At 53.6% G+C, this 22702-nt stretch overlaps 1 protein-coding gene across 7 annotated transcripts in view; it reads left to right on the top strand.

Moving 5' to 3' along the window:
* Positions 1-18161, top strand: part of Ntng2 (netrin G2) — a 59049-nt gene extending 40888 nt beyond the window's left edge. For 6 of the 7 annotated variants that reach the window (XM_029536755.1, XM_029536753.1, XM_029536754.1 and 3 more), the window contains 5 exons: positions 5216-5388; positions 7690-7716; positions 15570-15737; positions 16931-17065; positions 17647-18157. In XM_029536755.1, coding sequence (XP_029392615.1) covers positions 5216-5388; positions 7690-7716; positions 15570-15737; positions 16931-17065; positions 17647-17879 — 736 coding nt within the window. In that variant the 3' untranslated portion in view covers positions 17880-18157. Of the gene's footprint in view, positions 1-5215; positions 5389-7689; positions 7717-11966; positions 12042-13737; positions 13840-15569; positions 15738-16930; positions 17066-17646 lie in introns of all 7 variants that reach the window. The other variant, XM_021192833.2, reaches the window with a different exon arrangement.
* Positions 18162-22702: the final 4541 nt, after the last annotated feature.

The raw sequence follows: 22702 nt of genomic DNA, 5'->3' as shown, positions 1-22702 counted from the left end.
AAAAAAATAAAATAAGGATGTTAAAAAAAAAAAAAAAAAAAAAAAGATCAAGATGCCTTCTCCGTTCTGGCAGAAATAGGGAAGGGTTGGGGCTGCCCCGGTGGGGCCTGAGCAGAGCCAAGGTCAGGGAGGGACTTGCTGCATGGCCCCTAACAAGTCACTCCCCTCCTATGCCACCCAGGCCACTGGGCTCTAACAGCCAGCCTTCCTGTTAGCATGGACACAATCTGCTTCTCAGATCCAGCTGATCTTTTATGCATTTTTAATAAGCCAAGGTCAACGTTATCACCCAAAGTTGATGGCAATCTTTTCTCTACGTAGCTGATGTCTAAAAATAGCCCCTCCTCAGGCCAGAGGTGTAGAATATACTCCTGGCTTTCTACAACTGGGTGTTCCTCTCCAGCTAGCTCAGCAGGGTGTTAAATAAAAATTCACAAGAATAAAAAGAAAAAAAAAAAAGAGAGAAAGCTTTGGAGGTCAGATACACTTTGCAAACAAATTTCTGTCAAAGTCAAACAGATTTCTTTCCTGGAGGACTTTGGTATGCTGGTGTGCACTGTGAGTTGGGTTGTTTGGGGTGTTGGGACACCATTGCATGTTTGACCAAAGAGGCTCAGGCATGGGACCCTCCTTTATATGGATTTCCTAGGGTCTAATGTCCCCAAAAAAGAACCTACAATGCCAGCTAGTGCCTGCCATCCACTTCTGTGCCTTTGGAGGGGGTGAGCTGGCTTCTTTGTGCTCCCCCACCCCCACCCCGTAGCTCAGAGCTGCAATGAGGGCAGGACAGTGTGTGTGATGACATCTGTCTCTGTCTTTTATGCTGCTGGGACAGCACACTGACAAGAGCAACTTATGGAAGAGAAGTTTGATCCTGATCCACGGGTCAAGAGGACAGTACACGATGGCAGGGAAGTTGAGGCAGCTGGTCACGTGACATTCAGTCAGGAAGCAGAGAGAAATAAGACGGAAGCATGCTACAGTTCAGTTCCCATTCTCCAGGATCCCAGCCCGGGAATGACACCACCCACAGTGGGCAGGTCCTTCCATTTCAATTAATGCAATCCAGATCAACCCCAGAGGCATCCCCAGAGCCCCCAGGTGCTTCTAGACCCTGTCAGGCTGACAGATAACATTACTATCACAGTGTCTCGTCCTGGTTTCCTCTCTGAGGCTGTGATAAAGCACTGAGACCAAAGCCACCTGGAGAGGAAAAGATTTATTCAGCTTGCACTTCCAGTTCATCATTAAGAGTGTCCAAGCTCAAAGTGGAGGCTTTGTTATTTCACACAGCATTACCTCCAGCCAGGACTCACACACAGCCACAGGAGTACAGCAGAAACCATGGAGGATGCTGCCTGCTGGCTCACACAGGCCCATGCTTAGCCATCTTCCTTACACAGCTTAGGACCACCTGGCCATGGAAGGGTGGAGCCTCCTTAACATCCATTAACATTCAAAACAAGCCTGGACCTTGGAAGGGGTTGGATCAATGCGTCACATGTGATTCATGTTTGTTGTAAGATCCTTAGAAAAGCATTGCCATACCACCCCCAAATCCTCTGCTCTGCCAAGGAGTGTGTCAGTGTGAACCTAGGGAACCTGAAAGCTAGGCTGTGACTCAGTGAGTATAGTGCTCACCTCTTACTCACGAAGGGAAGGGTCTATTCCCCACACTGCACAAATCGGGTGTTGCTTCTGCTCTGTGATCCCAGCACTCTGGAGGTAGGGGGAAGTAGAGGCAGGAGGATAAAAAATCCAGGGTCATATTTAAGGAGTCAGAGGCCTGAGATACACAAAACTATGTCGGGGGAAAATCCTGACAGAAGAAAGTAGGAATCATTTGTAATCCTGCCCATCTCTCTACCACTTGCCTTTCTTTTGGGGTTTAGGGTGTGTGTGTGTGTGTGTGTATGTGTGTGTGTGTGTATTGGGGGAAGGTAGGACAGGGTGTCACAATGTAGCTCAGGCTAACCTGAAACTCACTTCATAGCCCAGGTTGGACTCAACCCTGTGGCAATCCTGACCCAGTGCTGATTACAGGCATGAGCTCACCTCACCCCTAGGCTATAGAACTGAGGACTTCACTATGCCCACTCTGGCATCTTCCTATGTCATGCTCCATGCTCTACTCTGTGTGAGCCTTGTGACCTCTGAAGTTGGATTCTGGGTCCATGTCCCCATCTCTGAGGAAGCTGACAGGGGAGAGTGGAGTGAGAACATTCAGGAACTGTGACCTTTTGTCCCCACATTCAAAACGTTCCTTGCAGCTAGAAGTATCCCTTGCATGTGCGTTCATGGCCGTGTAATATTCCATCACTTGGATGAACTGCACTTTAGTTTATAACAGAGTCGCCTCTACCAAACTTCACAGTCTACCTTAAGGGCATTCCCAGAATTCCTGATTATCCTGTGGCTTAGTGGAATTGCCACGCTTGGGGGCTTATCTTATTTAAAAAAAACACTGAATAGCTGGTGTCGTTTATTTTGTTCTGTATGAGAGTGTAACCAGTGTGGCTACCATCATAAAGTCAAAGGACTGAGGGAGGAAACACTAAGTGGGGGCCTCTTGTAGCTTAATTTCCCTGCACATCAGGATAGCATGAACGCAGGAGGCCATGGAAGGCAGACAGCCTGGCTAGGCCAGCAGATGGTAGATATTTGGTGGGGTTTGCCTCCTATCCCTGTCCCTAATGGGGTCCCCTGCTCAGGCTATTTCTAGTAAGGGGACACAGGCACGGGAAGCGAGAGGTGGAGGCAAGAAGACAAGGGCACCAAGAGGTGTTAGCTATGCTTGTGGGCGTGAGGGGGCAAGTAGCGAGCGATGGGCCTTCTGGGAGGATAAAAGGAGTAGGCTGTGGGAACACAGCCATGTTGGTTGGGGAGCATGGGGGGGGGGGGAAGGGTTCAGTAGACTTCTTCCCCCGGCCCCATGCTGGGGACAGAGCCTGTGGCCTGGCAGGCGACGCCCCAGATCCCAGCAATGGTATTTTGGGGATGATGCTCACCAGGTATGTGAGGGACCCAAGATGTCTGCTGATACCCTGCCTGGGCTTTGTCCCCAGACAGATCCATGTGCCCAGAGGAGCCACACTGCTGTAAGATGTCAACCAGCCCATTGTGTCCCACTAGGGCGCTAAGCCGCCACCATGACCCTCCTCTCCATCCCAGGAACCTCCTCATTCTCTTGCTCTTTCTAGAAGGTTCCCTGCTAGACTGTCCTGCAGATTTGGGTTCGCAGACATTCTCCCTGGAGCTCCATCAGAGCAGGGCCCCTCCCCCATCCTCGTTGCTAACCATTTAACTTATCTAATTCATTAAAACCCCCAGCTCAAAGCCTGCTACATTACTGGTATCCTATAAATATTTTCCTTGCATATTTTAATAAAAATAAGATTCCACTCAGCATACCAGTCGCAATTTGCTTTTTGCAAATATTGACAATCTAACTTGGGAGTCTGCCCATCTCAAATAAGGCACACTCACTCTCACACACAGCAGCTCACCTCCCCCACTCCCCACTAATTTTGTGGGTTTGGTTTAGTTTTCTGGACAGGGACTTTCTATAACCCTGGCTCACCTGGAACTTGAGATCCTCCTGCCTCAGCCTCCTGAACACGAGGGCTTGCAGGTGTGAACCATTGTGTCCAGGTCTCTCTTTAACTTTGGGCTACTAAGAACTTCACATTCCCACACCCATACAAAGAGTGCCTCCTGCTCCAGCCTCCAACTGGGATCCTCTTGTCCTTAGTGTCTTTGCTGTGTGGCACTATCTCACCAAAAAGCCACTCTCAACTGTCCTCTAACTGCACTTATATTTCTGGATTTCCCTAAAAGGCAGAGACTCTAAGAGCCAGCTTGCAACAGCATCTTGACAGCTGATTGCACTAATGTCATAAATACCCTTAGTATTGATTGACATGGTACAGCTGGCATTCCTGAGTGTTTCCACCAAGCCCAGCCAGGTGCCCACTTGGCCCTGGATAGACACACCTTTGAGGTCGCTGGGGTCCCCTCCCATCATAGCAATTGGTACCTCTGGCATCCACCTGTTGGGCATCTGTGTGCACGCCAGCACCGTATGGGCTGCATCCCCCTTGGCGGTATTCAGTGCTTGCTCTGACCTCTGCGTTGCTGGCCCAGATGCGGTCAAATTCAAGTTCCATGCCACTGTGAGTGATCTAGAAAGTTCCTGTTCTGGTTGTGTCATCTATGATCTTTTGGGCTGTCATGGCTCAGTGCCCAGAGCCCTCCTTTTCTAGGGATCCCCAATCATGAAATGCTTGTATAAAAAGGAATGTGCTCTCATCGATTTTAGGTTACCCCGAGGTAGAACTTGTGGGAGACAGGTAGACTCCATGCCTGTTCCTTTCCCTTTATTTACCAGTTTGCACAATGATGAGGTGCCTATGAATATTTGAATAAATGGTGAATAATGCATGTGTGGGTGAACTGACAGGGCTGAGACGCTGGGGTTTTCTCTGTCACCCTCAAGTGCCTGAGTCTGCAGCTTTCAGCCAGGACTCTGCATGTACAGGTACGGTTCATGACCTGTCACCTGTCTGCCCACCTTAGTTAAGAGATAAGGTCATCCGTTGGGGTGTGGCTTAGAGGGTTGAGTGTTTACCCAGTGTGCACAGAGCCTTGGATTCAATCTCCAACACACACACACACACACACACACACACACACACACACACACACTTAACTTTCTAAAATAACTTCCTAGCACTTGGGAAGTAGATGTGGGGATATCAGAAGTTCAAGGTCTTCCTTGGCTATGTAGCTAATTCAAGACCAGCCTGGACTTTGTGAGACGAATTCTCTTAAAATAAAAAAATAAAAGTAAGAAGGAATTAAGGTGGTCAGGTTGCTGAAACATCTGGGATAAGAAAGTCTCTCCCACCCAGAGGTCTAGGAATCCCACATCATGCGGCAGCCAGAATTAGAATGAATTAGACATTAATGAATTAGACGGCAGCCAGAATCAACCTAAGGGGTCTAGAGCTCTCCTGTCTAGGAAAGGTCTCCAAACCATGGGAGAGGGAGTCTGGACTCTGCGCTGAAGGGGAGTCTGAGTGTGCAGGGGACCACTCCTCCAGAGTCCCTCTTCGGGCATCCCAGCACAGACCTGCACCAGAGTTCTTGCCTTCACCAGAGGCCCAGGGGCCTGTCCTGGAGCCTGCTGACCCCGACCACCCTCTGGTCTCCTCAGGTGTAAGTGTAACCTACATGCCAACCTGTGCACAGTGCGCGAGGGCAGCCTGCAGTGTGAGTGTGAGCACAACACCACGGGCCCCGACTGCGGCAAGTGCAAGAAGAACTTCCGTACACGCGCCTGGCGAGCTGGCTCCTACCTGCCGCTGCCCCACGGTTCTCCCAATGCCTGTACGTATGTAGCCTGCCCAGCTGCAGTCCTCATTCTGTGCCCCAGTACGGTGGCTCACACACCCACACAGAGGAGGGGAGGGGGCAGCTGGCATGGATACACACACGTTCCCCCCCAGCTCCCCTCCTCTGTGTTTTCTAGGCTGTATTCTCAGCCCTAGTTGCAGGCAGGCCAACCCTTCTCGGCATCTTGTCTCCCACCCTTCCTCATTCTGAGCAGGGCAGGAACCCCATGGAAATGCAGAACGGGGGTACAGTGAATGCACCCTAACACCAGGTCTTATGAGGTGTATACCACAGCTGCCAGCACTCAGTGGAACTTTCACATTTTGTAGCTATGTCCTTTGAGACGCTTGGTCTAAGCCCCCTGCTCTCAGCCCAATCGTCCCCCCCCCCTTGTTCACCATCAAGGGAAGTCATGTGAGAGATTTGTCCACACATTTCTGCATCATGAGCACTCTTCGAGGGACCCCCTCCCTAGAACATACTTCATGAAATCACCGCTCCCACGAGTCTCTAGGCTGTGAGCAGCAGAGAGCCTAGGTTGGCACATGAAACCAAATGACCTGTCCCAGTCTGAGGCTGCACCAGATGTCACATGTCACTTCCCTGAGTCCTTACAATACCACAGGAGTGCTGTGACTAACCCACCCTCCAGAGGAGAACCTAGAGGCCCAGACGGCCCTGTCCTCTCCTGGTTCCATGACTAGTCCCAGACAGCACAGGACCCAGTGACAAAGCCAGGGCCCACATATTCTAAACCACCTGTCCCATCTGTCCCCCTCCCTCACCCCTAAAAGATTCATGTGGCTTTAGACTGATCAAAGCTAAAAGCTGCAGCGAGGCAGCCGGTGACAGGCGTGGTGTGCGTGGGCTACAGCAAGCAGTGTGACAAGCCTTTGAAGAGGTGACTTGCCAGCCACCCCGAGGCACTCAAGGGTCTTCAAAGACACAGAAGGGGCTTGGCAGGCTGTTGGCCTGCCCCCGTCGGGCTCCCTCATCCTGGGCGGCTCTCCACATCTCTTTGTATCCTGAGCCTTCCTTTAGTCCTTGTTGCTTGTCACCCTTCCATCTGTCCTAAGGCCAGACCCAACCCCCGGCACTTCTGCTCTGGCTCCTTCCTCAGCCTCCCGACTGTCACCTCCACCACCAAGGACCAAGACTCCGACCTGCACAACACCTAGGGCCACTGTCCCCATGCTCTGCCTAAGCAGTGGACAAACAGACCGGAGTGGCTTTTGTGTCTTGGCTCCTCCCTGCCCTGAGAGCCTGCCCCACCCCCACCCCCACTTCCATCTACCTACCTCTGCTCAGGGACCTTCTCTTCATAATCACTGGGGCACCCCTCCTAGGTGCCCACTACCTCAAAGTCTTGGGAATGAAACCCTAAGTTCTCAATTCCCCCCCCCCCAAGGACAAGGCCCCTGTGAGATCACCCTACCCCCTCCCGCCATGTCTCCCTATCCCCAAAGCCAAAATTCTCTATGCCCTGTCTCTTGGGACTGGACCTTCCTCTCCCTCAGGGGCAGACTTGGAGGGAGTCTTGCCTCTACACCCCACTCCCAGCATCTATGTGTGCTCACTCTCAGTTCCCGCACTCCCAGGGGCTTGTCCATATCACACACATACGGGACCTGCCAAGATGTGTAAGACCAGAGTAGATGCCAGGAAAGGCATGTCGCCTACCCAATCCACTGTTCCCTCCTAGGGTAAAGCCTTTCTCAGAACCACCTAAAGTGAAGCTGTGACTGACTCCTTCCTTCCATGACTGTGACAGTTCTACTCTGGGATGGTGACATCCTCTCCCACAGAGGCACAGAGAGACTTGGATTCAGCCTTTCCGCACACCCCCCCCAACCCCACCCCAGAACATGCTTCGTGAAATCACAGCTCCCACAAGTCCCCCAGCAGGCCAAGGCCACGCCCCCACCAGCAGGCCAAGGCCACGCCCCCAATTCTACGCTGAGCTGATACCTCGGTGCCTTATGCTGCCCTAGGGAGCCTAGGTTGAGGTTAAACAGGAAGGAGGACTTGTCACAGTGTCCTGGGGAAGAAACAGTTTACAGTGTCCCATCTGCAAATTGGACTAAAAGCAGCCTTCAGGCAGTCAGTAGCGAGAGTCCACATAGGTATGATCCCACTGTGGCTGCCCCTGTGACCGGACAGTCTCGGACCCTCTAAGTCTCCGTTTAGTGGGGCTGGAACACACCTCTGTGGCTCCCCCTTCCTTGTGTACTTCCTGTGCCAGGTGGAGGTGGCCAGGCCTCGTGTCTAACACTGTAACCCTCTGTGCCCCTACAGGTGCGGCCGCGGGCTCCGCCTTTGGCAGTAAGTACCTCGCTCTGAACAGACTCTGCGGCCAGGCCTGGAGATCGGGCATGAAGGGGCTGCTCAGGGCTCTCTCTCTAGCTCTGCTCTCTCTCCTCCGTGTACCCTACTGCACCTAATCACCCCTGTCTGCTTCCCACCCCTCCCTCAGGTCTCCTAGGAGCTTTCTTATGCTGCTTTGAAAGAAGGACAGGGCTTTTGTGTGATTTGGGTCCCCTGACCCCTGAGTGGACAGAATCCCCCTGTCTCCTCACACTCCGTTCTGTGCTTTGTGCACGGCCAGAAATAGGGGCCTTCTCTACTAGATCAATGTCTGTCCCCCTGAGTTTGACCTGGTACCTCCTCCAGGCAACCTCTGAAGATGGCATGCTCTGCCGTAAGGCTGGAGGGGGCAAGCTCTGATGCCAATCCTCTGAGGGTCGGGCAGGTCAGGTTGGGGAAGGGCATCTTCAAGAGTGAAGGTGTCTCAGAAACCCCGAGGATGGTGTGGGTGCCTGTTGACTCCAATCTGCTTGGTCCTCCCAAGCATGTAGTTGGGCCAGGTGGCTGTGCAATGCGGGACACAGTAACATCTCATTTAAACACGGCAAACTCACCCCATGCCCCCAAAGGATCTTCTACTACTCCAAGAGTCAGCAGGAAAGGGCTTGTCAATGTCAAACTGTGGCAGACCCCAAGCCTTAAGGATGCTTCCAAGGGCATCATCATGTTTCTGTGGGACACACCCTGCCTGACTGTCTTAGTTCAGCCAGACTGACCCCTGTCTGGGATGCTAATGGGCAGAAGGAAACCAGACTCTGTGAGCATCATTGGCCCCAACATCAGGGTAAGGGAAGGGTTCTCTGGGACGCCCCACCCCACCCTTTCTTGCCTTCTCCATGTCTTGCCAGGTACCAGCAGGTCCAGAAAAAATCCTGCCCCCAAAGCCCCTATGGCCACTGAGGCCACACAGAGGGGCCCTATCACTTCTATCCCCCCCACGTCTACCATCCAAGTTCCTACAGCCCCAAGCACCCCACGGCCCACAGGTAGGTATGAGAGTACCCCAGGGAGGCCTGTCCCTTCCCTTCTTGCCTCCCTCACCCAGGGAGAGCAGTCACTTGCTTGCCTCTTAGAGTAGAAACTGCTAGCATCTAGCCCCATCAAAGCCCTGGTTGAGGGGGTCCCCAGGCCATGCCAGGAAGTCATTCCACCAGGAGTCCTAGCTGGGACAACCCCCACAGCTCCCAGAACTGTCTTCTGCTTGTCCCTCCAAACATTGTAAAGGAGGGCCCAGAGACCAATGCAGCCAAGGGTACAGGGGACCTTGTAGGATGGTGCCCATGGCAGCAAGTCCACCCAGATATTCAGCCAGAGATGGTGCCTCGTCCCTCAGACACGGTTTGTTTGTTGTCCTTCCATGGAACTGGCTCAGGATCTGTCCCCAGTGGTCATCTACTGGGTCTTCTGTCCAGTGCTGGCCAGTGGGGAAACAGGGCTGGGTTAATGGAGGAGATAGTGAGAAGAGACAGGCCCAGGCCAAATTCCTGCCTTTCGGAAGGGACTACATGTGCAGATACACACAGACCTACAGTCTTGGCTGGCTGTGTGCCCTCCTGAAGCAGGATTTGTGCATACAAGTGGTGTGGGATCCTGACATGGCCCTCTGGACTCACCTGGGAAAGTTTTGCCAGGCCTGACCGACTACAGATGCTGGGAATCTAAAAAGATTCTTCCTGCCAGAGGGTATCAGCAAGATGGTGGCCGAGTAACTTCCTCCTGGAAGCCCATCCCTCCCCAACCTTTTCAGGGGAGATGTGGCTGAGGCTCCTCATTCCTTTCTTCTCCATCATTTGTTGTCCCTGTCCCATGGCGGGTGACATCTGAGGATAGAGACCCCTCCAGCAGTTGGGAAGAAATCAACCTCACACTCTGTCACAGAGTAGCCTCTCCAGGTCAACAGACAGCCTTGAGAAGGTCACCTGCCCAGGACCACTCCCCAGGGGAATTGCGTAGGGAGCTGGACTGGGAGATGAAGACTTTTAGGAAAACCTCTTCTGTCTAGAACCCTTTTGAGGTGGAGGAATCTGGGCTTTGAGGCTTAGCAGCCTGGGCCTCCTCCTTCAAAGACTTTACCGAACCTGTGATGGGCAGAGGGGAACAGTAATAAGCAGGAAGGGGTGGGTGTTCCGCCTGCCACTGACCAGTGGTCCACCTGGGTGGGAGACAGGCACGGGCTGTCAGGTACTGAGGAACCTTGAACCCACGTGGGAGCTGCCTTTGTGTAAGTGGTGTGGGGCAGACTGTGTTGGAGGTTAAATAGGAGAAGGCAGAGGGGGCCCAGTGAGCTGAGTGGGGTCTGAGTGCTGACTCCCCCTGGGGTACAAGACTGGCTGACTCCAGGACTTTGCTAGTGAGCAGGAGGTAGCAATAGCAAACTTGCCATGACTGTCAGATCTGCGATTCTGAGCCCTGCACTGGATGGCTGAGCACTAAGGGGAGAAGGAGGCTTCCAGGTAACAGACAGCAGCCTGCATCTTCGCACCTAGCGCATCCTTAGCGCCTGTGTGGCCTGTGCCCGGGTCCCCAGGACACTCGGCAGACCTTTGGTCTGGATCCCAGTTGCATGCCCGTATCTGTCTGGCTGGACAGTGTGGTCTTCCTGGTCTCACTGGGGGAGGGATTGGAGGCTTCAGAAGATGCTACTGCATCTATGGTATGCAAATTATACCTCAATAAAGCCAGTTGTGTGTGTGTGTGTGAGATAGAGAGAGAGAGAGACAGAGAGACAGAGACAGAGAGAGACAGAGAGAGAGAGAGAACAGCTTCCCAACGTCCCAAGAAACCCACAGTCCAAGCAGGAGCACCGGGCTGGCTCACTCCATCCACTCCTGCCCCCTCTGCCATCCAGGGATCCTGCCCTGAAGTCTCAGGTGCTTAGAGGTGCCCACCATTAAGTCCTAGCTAGTATGGGCTCTTGGCTCCAAAAGACCCTCCGTCTAGTCTTGGCACACAACACAGGACAGCTGAGCATGTCCTAGCAAAATGCAGTCAGAGCTTTCTCCCTTCCTGGACCCAGGGCCTTCCACCGGGTTCTCTTTAGCTGCAGCCCAGCTGGGCCTTGAAGCCCCAGCTGCAGATGCCGACTGGAAGGCAGTGCCATCCCGAAGCCGAAGCCGGGCTAGAGCGTCTAATCCTTTTCAGACTCCTCAAGGGGGTGGGGGGAGCTGAACTCAGAAGCAAGATGCCTTCGGGTGGTTTTACCAGGGCTCTAATTAAGCCCTTGCCAATTTCAGTCCTGCGGCCTTATCTCTTCACTGAATACCATATTAATGTCAATTTGATGTCCAAAGGCTTCAGGCTCCCAGCTGGGAATCTCCCACCATTTTTTTTACCTGGTAGATTCTCTTTTTTCTTTCTCCATCAACCACCATGAATAATCCCTTTCCAGAAGGGAAGACATCAGTTTCCCCTGACCCCCACCCCCATAATCTTCTTGCAGTTCTGTCGTTTGACTTTGGCAAAGCGATGGCTGCCTGTGCTCCTTGCTTTATGTCCAGCTCTGGGGACTGAATGTTGGGGGTGGGACATTTGGTGACTCGTGATGAGGTGGATGGGCAGTGGTCAGAAGGGAGGACACTCTGGGGAGCCTTCTAGAACTTTTCTCAATGGGTCTATCATCCTGGCCAGGACATTGTCCCACAGTACAGCATTAGCCTGAGGTGTCACACACAGGACCCATACACAGGACCTGTTCTGGCTGGCTCTTTTTGTTTGTTTGTTTGTTTTTGGTTTTTGGTTTTTGGTTTTTGGTTTTGGTTTTTTTCGAGACAAGGTTTCTCTGTGTAGCCCTGGCTGTCCTGGAACTCACTCTGTAGACCAGGCTGGCCTCGAACTCAGAAATCTGCCTGCCTCTGCCTCGCGAGTGCTGGGATTAAAGGCGTGCGCCACCACCACCCAGCTTCTGGCTGGCTCTTAAACTAGAACAGAAACCACACAAAGAGGGAAGGTTTTTTTAAAGCAGTGCCCAGTAAAGGAAGAACTATCCAAAGCCCTCAGAGCCTCAGGTATGGGGCCTCCTCTCATTAGGCTTCAAGTGTGTGCATAGCCTCTGCAGCTGCAATAGTATAGATGCTGCCTCTGGAGTGAATTTGGGCCCTGGTTCACGGCCAGTGTAGATAGACCCTGTAGCGCTGCTTCTTACAGGAGCCTCTGAATGGTAGGGGCATCATCCCTTGAATGACTTGATTTCTTCTCTTCTTCCTCCCAAGGTCAGACCAAGCCACCTACTATGGCCCCTCTTGGGGACAGCTCCTTCTGGCCCCAGGTGTCCTCCAGTGCAGAAGGTATGGGGGCAGGGCCTATGCCAGGCCTGAGACCCCAGGAGCTCCATTTTAGACCCTCTCCTGTAGTAGGGGTAGCAGGCTTATATGGTGGGGGCCCCAAGAACTGAAAGTCGTGGGGAGGCAGAACTCAGGGTGAAGGCAATGAGGTAAAGGGCCTGTAGCTACCCTTTGCCTTACTCCCAACTCTGCCCCTATTGGGAACCAGTAGATAACATCTGTAACCCTTCTCCTAGGGCTTCGGAGTGTATAGAAGGATGTCCTTCATTACAGGAACATCGCTTCTCCCTCCTCACAATGTGGGTCACATGTGAGATACCTAGGCAGCTGATGGGGCCCAGAGAGGATCAGATGGACCAGAATAGGCGTGGCTATGAGTTATGATGGTGGCAGAGAAAGTCTGAAGCAAAGACCCAGCAACCTAACTAGTTAAGTGAAGGTGTGAGCCATGGAGAAGCCCCTCAGGACCAGGTCAAGAGAATTAATTATTCTCCTACTGTGGGGAAACACCCAGGACGGGGACTCATCTTTAGCCATAGATGGATGTGGATGTAGCTGGGCTAGCTTGACTCCTCAGAAAGGAAGGTTGTCCTAAGCTGTCCCAAGCTGACCTGTTCTCGGTCCTATTGCCCTTGCCCCACCCCATCCAACACCACAAGCTCCCCTCCAACCCCCCAACCCCCAACCCCCACCCCCGGAATGAATTGCAGTGAGTCAGGCTTTGAGCGCCCTCTACTGGCAAATGATTGCACAACTGGAGAGTCAGAAGTTCTTTTAGCATCCTAGAGGTTCCTTAATCAACACATCCTCTCTAGAAGGGAATACATGTCATCTCCTGCCCTGGCCCCACTGAAGAGCCACAGAGTCCTAGTGGGAAGCACAGAGCCTGTTTTCTCTATGATAACAGCATGCTTACCTTCAAGAATGGAGCTGGGCTCTGGTGGGATTCCAGGCAGGGAAGGGTAGTGCTGCTGCGTTCTTGCCTTGATGACACTTCCGAGGACAGCAAAGGACCCATCCTAGCCAGAGTAGAAGGGTGTCCTCCGAAGGAAAGAATATGCAGTCTTAAAAGTATTTAACATATTTATTTTGTGTGTGTTTTGCTTGCACGTATGTATGTGTACTACGTGTGTGCCTGGTGCCCATGGAAGTCAGAAGAATGCTAGAACTGGAGTTACAGATAGTTATGAGCTAACACACAGGTACTGGGAACTAAACAACAAGCATTCTTAACCACTGAACAATCCATCTCCCCCCACCCCCAAGATGCAGTCTTTATCGTCCGGTTTAGACTGGGGATTTGATAACCAGGAGAGATTGGGGGACAGGGGGAAGAGCAGAAGGGACAAATATCTCTGTGTCAGCAAATGTCTTCGCGGCAGGTAGGGGGTGTTAGGGGATGGCGAAGGTACCTGGGTATTGCTCCAGAGGATCAGTAGGTGTTCTGGAGGGACCTGCGGCAGTAGGTACCCACTGTCGTGGCTACAGGGTGCTTTAGCCTGGGACTCCGAGAAGAACCACACTCTACACCCGAGGGCCCTGTAGTCTCTCCCTACCCCAAATGTGAGCAGGTAACATGGTTGCCCGGGGCCAGCCCAAGGCACTCGGGAGCTTTGGTCTAGCTTCTGCCTTGGTATGGATGGCTTCCCCGGTGGCTGGACCGTAGCAGGTGTAAGAACTCGTTTCTCATCTCTCGAAGCTGTAGCTATCTCTGTCGCTGTCCCTTCCCGAGCCAAGGACTCTACGCTTTTCCAGCTCAAGCCCAGGTCTCCCCAGGTGATACCCATTGAAGAATTTCAAGGTAAGAAGGTGGCCCGAGTCAGGCCTCCCACCTCCTCTCCAATTTGCTGGAGAAAGATGATGCAGGACAGAACTAGCTTGTTGGTACCAACTCAGAAAACCCTCCCAGAATAGCTGGGTCAAGGTTAAGCTGAGTCCCTCCAGCCCCAAGGGAGCTGAAAGCTGGGATGAGTCAGAAGCCAACTCAGGCACAGTGGGCAGGCACATGGCAGGAGAAGCAGCTGCCACAAATAGCCTGTCCTGGCTCCCCTGGGAGGTGTGGCCCAGGGGCTTGTCTTGGTTGGAATGGAATCTGGGACACCTGGGTCACTCTTTGGGGGCATTTTGGAAGATGTTTGCCAGTGTCTCTGGAGGACCAAGGTAAAGTCGGGTCAGGTAGCCCCAAGGGTGGATGCACCAGCTCTCCTAGATATATCGCAAAGGTATTTCTCCAGACTCTTGTGTGCCTTTGACCATATGGAGACCAGGTCATTGCCACCCTGCTCATCACAAGAGAAGGAACTGAAGTCCTCTAGGGATGGCTGCCTTCATGTGGCCAACTTTCATGTGTAATGGCATGGGGGTACTGAGTCCCTTAGAAGGGACACAATGATGGTCTATCCTGCTGAAGGAAAAGTGGCCCTCCAGATTGACCTCTGCTATTCCAGGTCCTTGGGACCTTGACCTAGGCAGTCATGGGAGTTGACAGAGCCATTTGAAAGGTCAGCCTGAGAACCTGTGTGGCAGCTTGAATATGTAGCTTAGTTGGTAAAGTGCTTGCCTAGCGCAGAGGAAGAAACTGCACTGGAGTCTCAGTGCAGCATTAACTGGGTGTGGACTTGCACGACTGTAATTCCAGATCTGAAGACCAGAAGTTCAAGATCATTCTTAGCTAATTACTGAGTCCAAGATCAGCCTGAACTACCCAAGACCTTGTCTTTTTATTACTACTATTAATCATTCCATTCATTTACATCTCAAATGATATCCCACTTCCCGGTTACTCCTCCACCAATCCCGAGACCCTGTCTTTTTTTTTTTTTTTTTTTTTTGAGACCCTGTCTTAAAACAAAACTAAAAACAGTTGTGGGAGGGAGAGTAAAAGGTCCCACAATGGCTCAGAGGTGGCTCTCCTTGGTTTAAACTGAACAGTGAGATTCAAAAGCTGGGCTGAGATTGGAGGAGACCAGGAGATAGGTGTCCAGAGTCGTGCCGAAACTAGCAGTTCAGTGCCAACCAAACTTGTGGGAGGTTCAGGCTAGTAAGAAGGGTCCTGTGTGGACTTGCAGAGATAGTAGCCAGTTTCCCTCTTCCAAAGCAGCATGGGTGGAAGGTTCTGTCCCATGCCATCATGACCAGATCTGTGTCTGACTCCATTCATCCACAGGCCCTTGAGGGGACTCTAGCCAGCCTGGAACCTTTGCACTACCTCTGTAAATGCAGGCTGCAGCATGACCCCGCCCTCCTAGTCCGCCTCAGCATGCAGGCGTCCTTCAGACAGCACTTTGCCCCGAAACCTTGCCTTGGCCTCCCTGACTGTCTGCCCACAGGCCTCCTGGGGACTCAAAGCTGACAGGGCGAGCCTTAGCCACATGCTACACAAGTGTCCCTGACCTGAAACCCCTTCCAGGTCCTCCCAGAGATGCTTCCTGCCACCTTCCCTGTATATTCTTGGGTATGCCTTTCTCTGTATCCCTGATTTCCCCCAAATGCTCACTGACCACTGGCGTTTCTCTCACTTGGCTGGTCCAGACTGCGAGTGCTACGGCCACTCCAACCGCTGCAGCTACATTGACTTCCTGAACGTGGTGACCTGCGTCAGCTGCAAACACAACACCCGAGGCCAGCACTGTCAGCACTGCCGCCTGGGCTACTATCGCAATGGCTCTGCGGAGCTGGATGATGAGAATGTCTGCATTGGTAAGCACCAGGCGCAGGAGTGGGCTTCCAACCCTGCAGAATCAGCCGCGGAGGTGCGGACACCCCACGGCGAGGCCCTCTTCATCTGAGCATCTCTAAGGGGACAGAAGATCCACTACTAGTGACCCCCAACTGTAGGCACTGGAAGCAGAGGTGCTAGTTATAGCTGAAGGCTTGCTGTGCGAAGCTGGCCCATCCCTTGTCCTCTCTGAGCACATAGAAAGCTGGGCAATAGACTAGGTAAGCAGTTTCTATCTCTCCTCTGTTGTTGAAACTGTCCTTCAAAACTTCAGAGCCAGCCGTTGTAGGCACCCACTCTTTCTTCAGTGTTCTGGGCCAGCACTGCCTTTTCTGTAGAGAAGTCCCATGACATTCCTTGGACCTGGGCAGGGGACAGACCTTAAAAGCCAAACCCATAGCCCCCAACTGATACCCAGTAGCATAGAAGGGCAGTCGTCAGGACTGCCCATCTTCCCACCTGTTTGCAGCAGGTGCCAGGTCTCAGGTCTGTGGGCTGCTAGATCTTAGCCATCGGTCAGCAGAGCCACTGCCCATCCCCCCACCGCCCCTCTCCCACCTGGTCAGTTGCAAAGCTAGAGCTGCCACTCTGGATCATGGCTGAGGCCTTCAGATAATTCCATCAACTCTAAAGTGATCAAGCAGAATTGTGTTGCCAGTGTCAACAGGGCCAGCTGCAGGGACAGGGCAGGGCCAATGGATCTGATTAGAGGAGATCCCTTCGTTTCTGCCTGTCTCAGGCCAAGCACCGGGCTTCAAGGACTGGGGGGGTGGGAGGGGGGGCAAGGACAGCCGGACAGACAGACACGCATGCACGCAAGCACTACAGTATCCTGATCAGACACTGTCACCTGTCATATTCATAGCTTGGTATTGGTAGTCCCCACTTCAGCTGTCCAGAAAGAGCAATGAGGCTGGCTCAGCCCTCACAGTGTAACTAGAAAGAGTGTTGGATGCCAGGAGAGGAAAAACTATGCTGAGCCTTCTCTTGCCATGTAAATGCACCAGCATTCCTCAGGACCTCCAGCCTTGTGGGGATCATCGCCAGGGAGTGCAAGAGACTCAGCTGAGAAGGATACAAAGGCGGGTTATAGAGGTTGGGCCTGGGGCAGGACCCATTTGTAGGTTCACAGGCCACTCTGGCTGCACATGGCCTATGCTCTTGTTTCCCCCAGAATGTAACTGTAACCAGATTGGCTCTGTGCACGATCGATGCAATGAGACAGGCTTCTGCGAGTGCAGGGAGGGCGCGGTGGGGCCCAAGTGCGACGACTGCCTTCCCACACACTACTGGCGCCAAGGATGCTATCGTGAGTAGACCGGCCCCTGAAGGCAGACCCTTTAGGCTGTTTGCGTGATCCAGCTTGGTGGGAGGGGCCTACGTGGGCCTGCTGCTGGCTGGGGGGTGGGCTTTGAGCACGTGGCTGCAGAGAAAAAGGTCTGATGCAATCATGGGCAGGGGTTCAAAGTGGCGGGGGCAGGGGTCGAGTGGGCATTGCCCGGTCTCCAGTGGACAGAATCCGTGGAAAGTGGGAGCCAGGAAGAGGGCGGGGGGAAGCTAGGGATTGAAGGGGAACTGACTAAAGTTGGCTGAGAGCGCTGTTGTTTGCGCTCAAGAAAGGAAGGCTTGGCGAGATCCGAGGAACATGGGCTGTCAGACACGCAGCAGACAGCAGCAGTTGATTCTGGAGAGCCGCGCCACTGCTGGGGAGGAACGGGAGAGTCTAGGGGGGGTCAATGGCGGGGGGACAGCCAGGAGCCAGATCCCACCTTGCAGGGATGTTTCTCACGGTGTGCGTCCTAAGTGCCGCCCCCGGGGGGGTCCCAGCTCCCTATTGCAGAAGCTCAGTCCATCCCCACAGCTGCCTCAACTGTCCCCTCCGGCCCGCAGCCAATGTGTGCGACGATGACCAGCTGCTCTGCCAGAACGGCGGCACCTGCCAGCAGAACCAGCGCTGCGCCTGCCCGCCCGGCTACACCGGCATTCGCTGCGAGCAGCCCCGCTGTGACCTCGCCGACGACGCTGGCCCGGACTGTGACCGCGCGCCAGGCACCGTCCCGCGCCCCGACACCCTGCTCGGATGCCTGCTGCTGCTCGGGCTGGCCGCCCGTCTGGCCTGCTGAGCCCGTTCTAAGGGTCCAGGGGTCCCTGGCCCGGCGGCGACACGGGTGCGGCCGAGCTGCTCCCAGGTGCTACTCGCAGAGTCCTCCCGCCCTCCTTGCTCCGCCCGCGCTCACCAGCCCCGCCCGGCACTGCCCTCGCCGGCCACAGGGGGCGCTGTGGAGCCCTGGCCCGGCGGACTGCGATTTTCAGTTTTTTATGGCCTAATGTCTCTATCATTTTTCCATTTTCCCATGTTTCTTTCTTTGCTCTCTTCTTGTTGTTCTTATTGTTGTCCTTGTTCTTGTTGTTCTCCTCCTCCTCTTCCTCCTCCTCCTCGCCGTCCTCCTCCTCCCCCTCCTCCTTTCTGTTGCTGGCGGTGAGACAGGGACTGGGGAGACAGGCTGCTCATCCCAACACCCGCAGGTTCCTGCCCCACACGTGTACACACACACAGAACTCTTGCGCACACCCCAGCGCCTGTTCCTGGCTGCCACCACCAGCCAGCGAACCCGGAACAACAGTTGCCTACAACTCTAGTCGCTGACTTGATTCTCTTTTGTATTTTTTTTTTTTTTTTTTCACTCACCAGACCCCAGGTCCCCAAGGAGGCCTGGAGAGAGAGGAACTGTCTGCGAGAGGGGTAGGACAAAGGGCGGGGAGGGGTGGAAACCTTGTTTTCTAGAGAACTATTTTGTTTGTATCCACTGTCCCTTGTGAGGACGGACTCGGGTGGGAGCTGGTCACCGGGGGGTGGCTGATGGTGTACAAGCCCACAGTAAAGCGACTTCACAGCTGCCTCTGCCTGCTTGCTTCCTGTGTTGATAGACACTCCAAAGGTTTGGATAAAGAAAGGATCCCAGCACTTGGGAGGCAGAGGCAGGCAGATTTCTGAGTTTGAGGCTAGCCTGGTCTACAAAGTGAGTTCCAGGACAGCCAGGGCTATACAGAGAAACCCTGTCTCAAAAAACAAAAACAAAAAACAAACAACAAAAAAGGAGCCCACAAAAAAGCTTTTAAAGACTCCCGTATTGGGGCCACTCTTCCCAGTCTGTTCTCTTCTTGTATGCTCCCCCAATTTTACCTTCAGCCAGGCTGCTGGCCACCATCTGGTAGGTGGATCTATAATCAGGCGTGCCCCACCCCTTTCCTACAGCTCCCCCAAATCCAGAGACTCTGCTGTGGAAGCCCCAGGAAGGTAACTCAGGGAGAGAGAATTCTTGGAATTCTACTGAACCCCATGCTGATGGCTCAGGAGCTTCAGGTCCTGTGTGAGGTTACATCGAACTCCCAGCTGCTGCCTGCCCGGCCCGGCCCGTGTGCCCCGAGGCAGGCACTACACCTGCTTGCCTAGGCGCCTTCGTGTATTTCTATGAGGACCCGACAGGTCACTAAAGCTGACCCAGTGTGTGCAGCTCAGTATCTGCCTCTGCTTGTCTTGCAGGAGGCCCGGTTCCCTCTCTTCTGTCTCCAAGCGTCCCGTGGCTCCTTGTCCTGGTTCCTAATTGCTCCTCCTGTTCCCACCCGAGTCACCTCCTTGCATGCTAACTGCCAGATACTCTTTCTAGCCTGGGCTGTCCCCAGGCCTTTGCTCAAGTCTCTGACGCAAAGCTAAGTGATTCAGACAGGGAAGATGGGCTGGGCATAGTGGCACACGCCTTTAATTCCAGCACTCAGGAGGCAGAGACAAGCGGATCTCTGTGAGTTCGAGGCCTGGTCTACACAGTCAGGATAGCCAGCACTACACAGAGAAGCCCTGTCTGGGGGCTGGGGGAAGGACAGAAGATGGACTGTTGACTGAGGCCAGATGATGCCCCTACTGGCCACTCTCTGCTCTGCTCTCCTGCCTTAGGTTTCAGGAGTCAGTTCCAAGCTCTAAGGGTGGCCTCTGTCAGGTCCCTGGCTCCATACATGAACCCCAATATGCATAAGATATAAGCAGAAATGACAGACAGGACTTCCAGGAAGTTCCTAAAAGCCCTTCCCCATCCCTGCCTGGCCCCAGTCCCTCTCCTGCTTCTCTTCCTGGTGTGAAGGGTGGAGGCAGGAGCCGGCTGGCTGAGCATGAGTGTGGTGCCTGTAGGATGGCAAGCGGAAGCAGACATTGCTTTCATGAAGAGCCAGGCAGGCTGCAGCCTAAATTTCTGAAACTGGGGCATAAATGCGCACGTGAGGCTGTGAGAACCAAGGTCTGTTTCAGGCCCTAAATCTCTGGCCCCGCAGGCTTGACAGTGAGACCCCAGAGTCCACTGAGCTCAGAGAGAAACCAAAAACACCCAGTTCATCACACAAAATCAACACCCAAGCCTGGGACATCTCTCCCCAGAGTGGGGTGGGCCTCCACCTTCAGTAGGGGCGCAGAGGGTGAGCTGATGCAAGCCCACCTTCCTGCAGATGGCTGGGATGCTGGGGTGTGGAGGAGGATCGGAGTTTGAACCACAGTGATCGGAGCCCCTGCCCTGGAAGCAGAGGAGCAGGGATGTATGTACAGATTAGTAAAGGTGGAGGGTCTCAGAGAGACTCTAATACTGAGAGGGGGAAATGGGACAGGGAGTGGGAAGGGCCCAGCCTTGGTCTGACCCGTGGGTTGGGTGGGGCTGTGGAGCAGACACGCTATCCTGGCAGAGCTCTTGTCTTGAGCAAGGGTGTTGCAGTGCAGGAGGCCGTGGGTCTGTTAAGGGGCTATGCTAACAGTGGGGCACAGCCTCCTTCCTGCAAGAGGCTGTGAACCCAATACCGAGAGCTACCGCATGCACATACCACTTTATGTCACCGGGAGTATCCTAGGACACTGGAGGAGCCTGGGAGGAAAGGGGGACCCACTCTGTCCTTCCTGACCTCTCAGCTGGCCTTGCTGTGTCAGCACCCCTAGGACTAGCCAGTCATCTTCAGAGCAAAAGGCCGTTACAGCCCACTGTAAATCAGAATGGCATCCCGATCCCTACAGACTGCTCAGGCCCTGACCTCCAGCGGAGGGAGTGTTGCCAGGAGACATTTGGGAAACACTGATTATCTTCCAGACCATGGAGCAAAGGAGAAAACAAAGTCACCGAAGCCAGAGTCACGGCTCAGCTTTTCATGGCGTCCGGTTCCCCAAGGCACAGGCAGAGGGGGAGGCACCCTTGGCCCAGCTGGGCTCATAGCAGCACCCACCTGAGACAACCCCAAGGCCGTGTTTTTGCCTTGGCCCTGCAGCCTGTGCAGCTCCTAGTGGCAGAGATGGGGAAGCCCTAAGCACCAGGGTGACGCCAGCCGTGCCCCTGCCTCAAGTAGTGATATCCACAGGTATGTCGCGAGTGCCCAAGCTGAGGTGCACTTGCCCTAGTTTGAGAATCATTGTGTTAGAAGGAAGGGGTGGCTCATTTTACAGAGGGGCAAGTAGAAGCTGGGAGGAAGGAAGTGACTTGCCTGAAATCGTGATTGCTAAGGAATGGATGAGATCACCTCTAAACCCTGTGTGCCTCTCCAAGCCTCTGTACCTCACTGGGTCCTCTCTGTCCACCTCCCTCTTCTACTCTGAGAGGGGGCTCCTTGGGGAGCCTGGCTTCATCCCATTGACTGCTCCCCCTACACAAAGGCTGCCTTGGCTGCCCCCTAAATAAACAGGATGCTGCGTTAGCAATCCTGCCTCCGACCATGCTTCACAGTTATGAGGCATTTACGGGCATCTGGGGAACAACTCGCCTCTCTTAAAGGTCTGGGAGAAACGGGGTGTGTGGGAGGATCCGGCTGGTCTCCCCAGAGTGAGGCACCTAGCCCATCCTAGCTCATCTTAGGTGGGGAGGGATGGGCCCAGGCAAGAAAAGCTCAACCGATTCATTTTTCCTGTTGAAAGCACAAATTGCAATGTGTAGGGAAGTTAGAAAGCACGGGAAAGCTAGCGACACCTATGTGTGCTCTGAGACAGATCCTGCTCTGCAGCTCAGGCTGGCAGAGGACTCCTGATCCTCCTGCCTCCTCAGCTTCCTCTGTGCCAGGATGACAAACACATGTCAACGTCACCCAGCTAGTAATTTTTATGTTAAAATTACCCACAAGTCTCTACTCGGAGCTAATAACTGTCGATGTTTCTGGTGGACCCTTCTAGTATTTTCTCTCACAAGCACCCCTATGGGAATTAATCTGGATGCTGGGATCACGAAGGCACTCACTCTGACCAGCTTGTGTGTGTTCTGGAGATCCGAATTCAGGTCTTCACAGCTTTGTGACAAGTGCTTTTACTCACTGAGACCCTGTTTTTTGAGAAGCCTCTCACTGAATCTGGGCCTTACCTATCAACGGGTCAGGCTGTCTGTTAAACTCCAGGGATCCGCCCTTCCAAATGCTGTGCTTAGCTGAACAAACAGGGGGCCCTTGGGACACAGCCAGGAGCTGAGGTAGGCACTTTCCTTAGCTGACCGGTGCTTACATGGCTGGCCAAAATAGAGTAGCTACAAAGACAGAGAAGATGGCAGCCCAGGACAAGGGCCTGGAGCTGGCCACCTGCATTTGTGTGACTCAGTCACTCGTTCTCTTGTCTCCTCACCTGTGAAAAGGGACACCCAGTAGTACTGGTGTCCCAGGGACACCTCTGAGTCAGTGAGTTTGCACTGGTGGAGTGGTGAAGAACATGCCTGGCCTAAGCCAGTCGTCAGCCAATGTCTACTGCTTTATGACTTATGACTTGGTCACTCCTATCCAAGGACCAGCCTCAGTGTGAAGAGGGTCCTGAGAAAGGGGTGACTAAGTCAGTGGTAGACGCCACTGTCAGTTCAGGTTCTCTCTCTCTCTCTCTCTCTCTCTCTCTCTCTCTCTCTCTCTCTCTCTCTCCCATCTAGTCAGAGAGAACCCAGTCTTTTATTTACTA

The sequence above is a fragment of the Mus pahari genome, chromosome 3, assembly GCF_900095145.1.
Source record: "Mus pahari chromosome 3, PAHARI_EIJ_v1.1, whole genome shotgun sequence".
In the NCBI taxonomy this organism is placed as follows: Eukaryota; Metazoa; Chordata; class Mammalia; order Rodentia; family Muridae; genus Mus; species Mus pahari.
The sequence above is the reverse complement of the archived record's forward strand: the minus strand, read 5'-3'. Positions and strand labels throughout refer to the sequence as shown.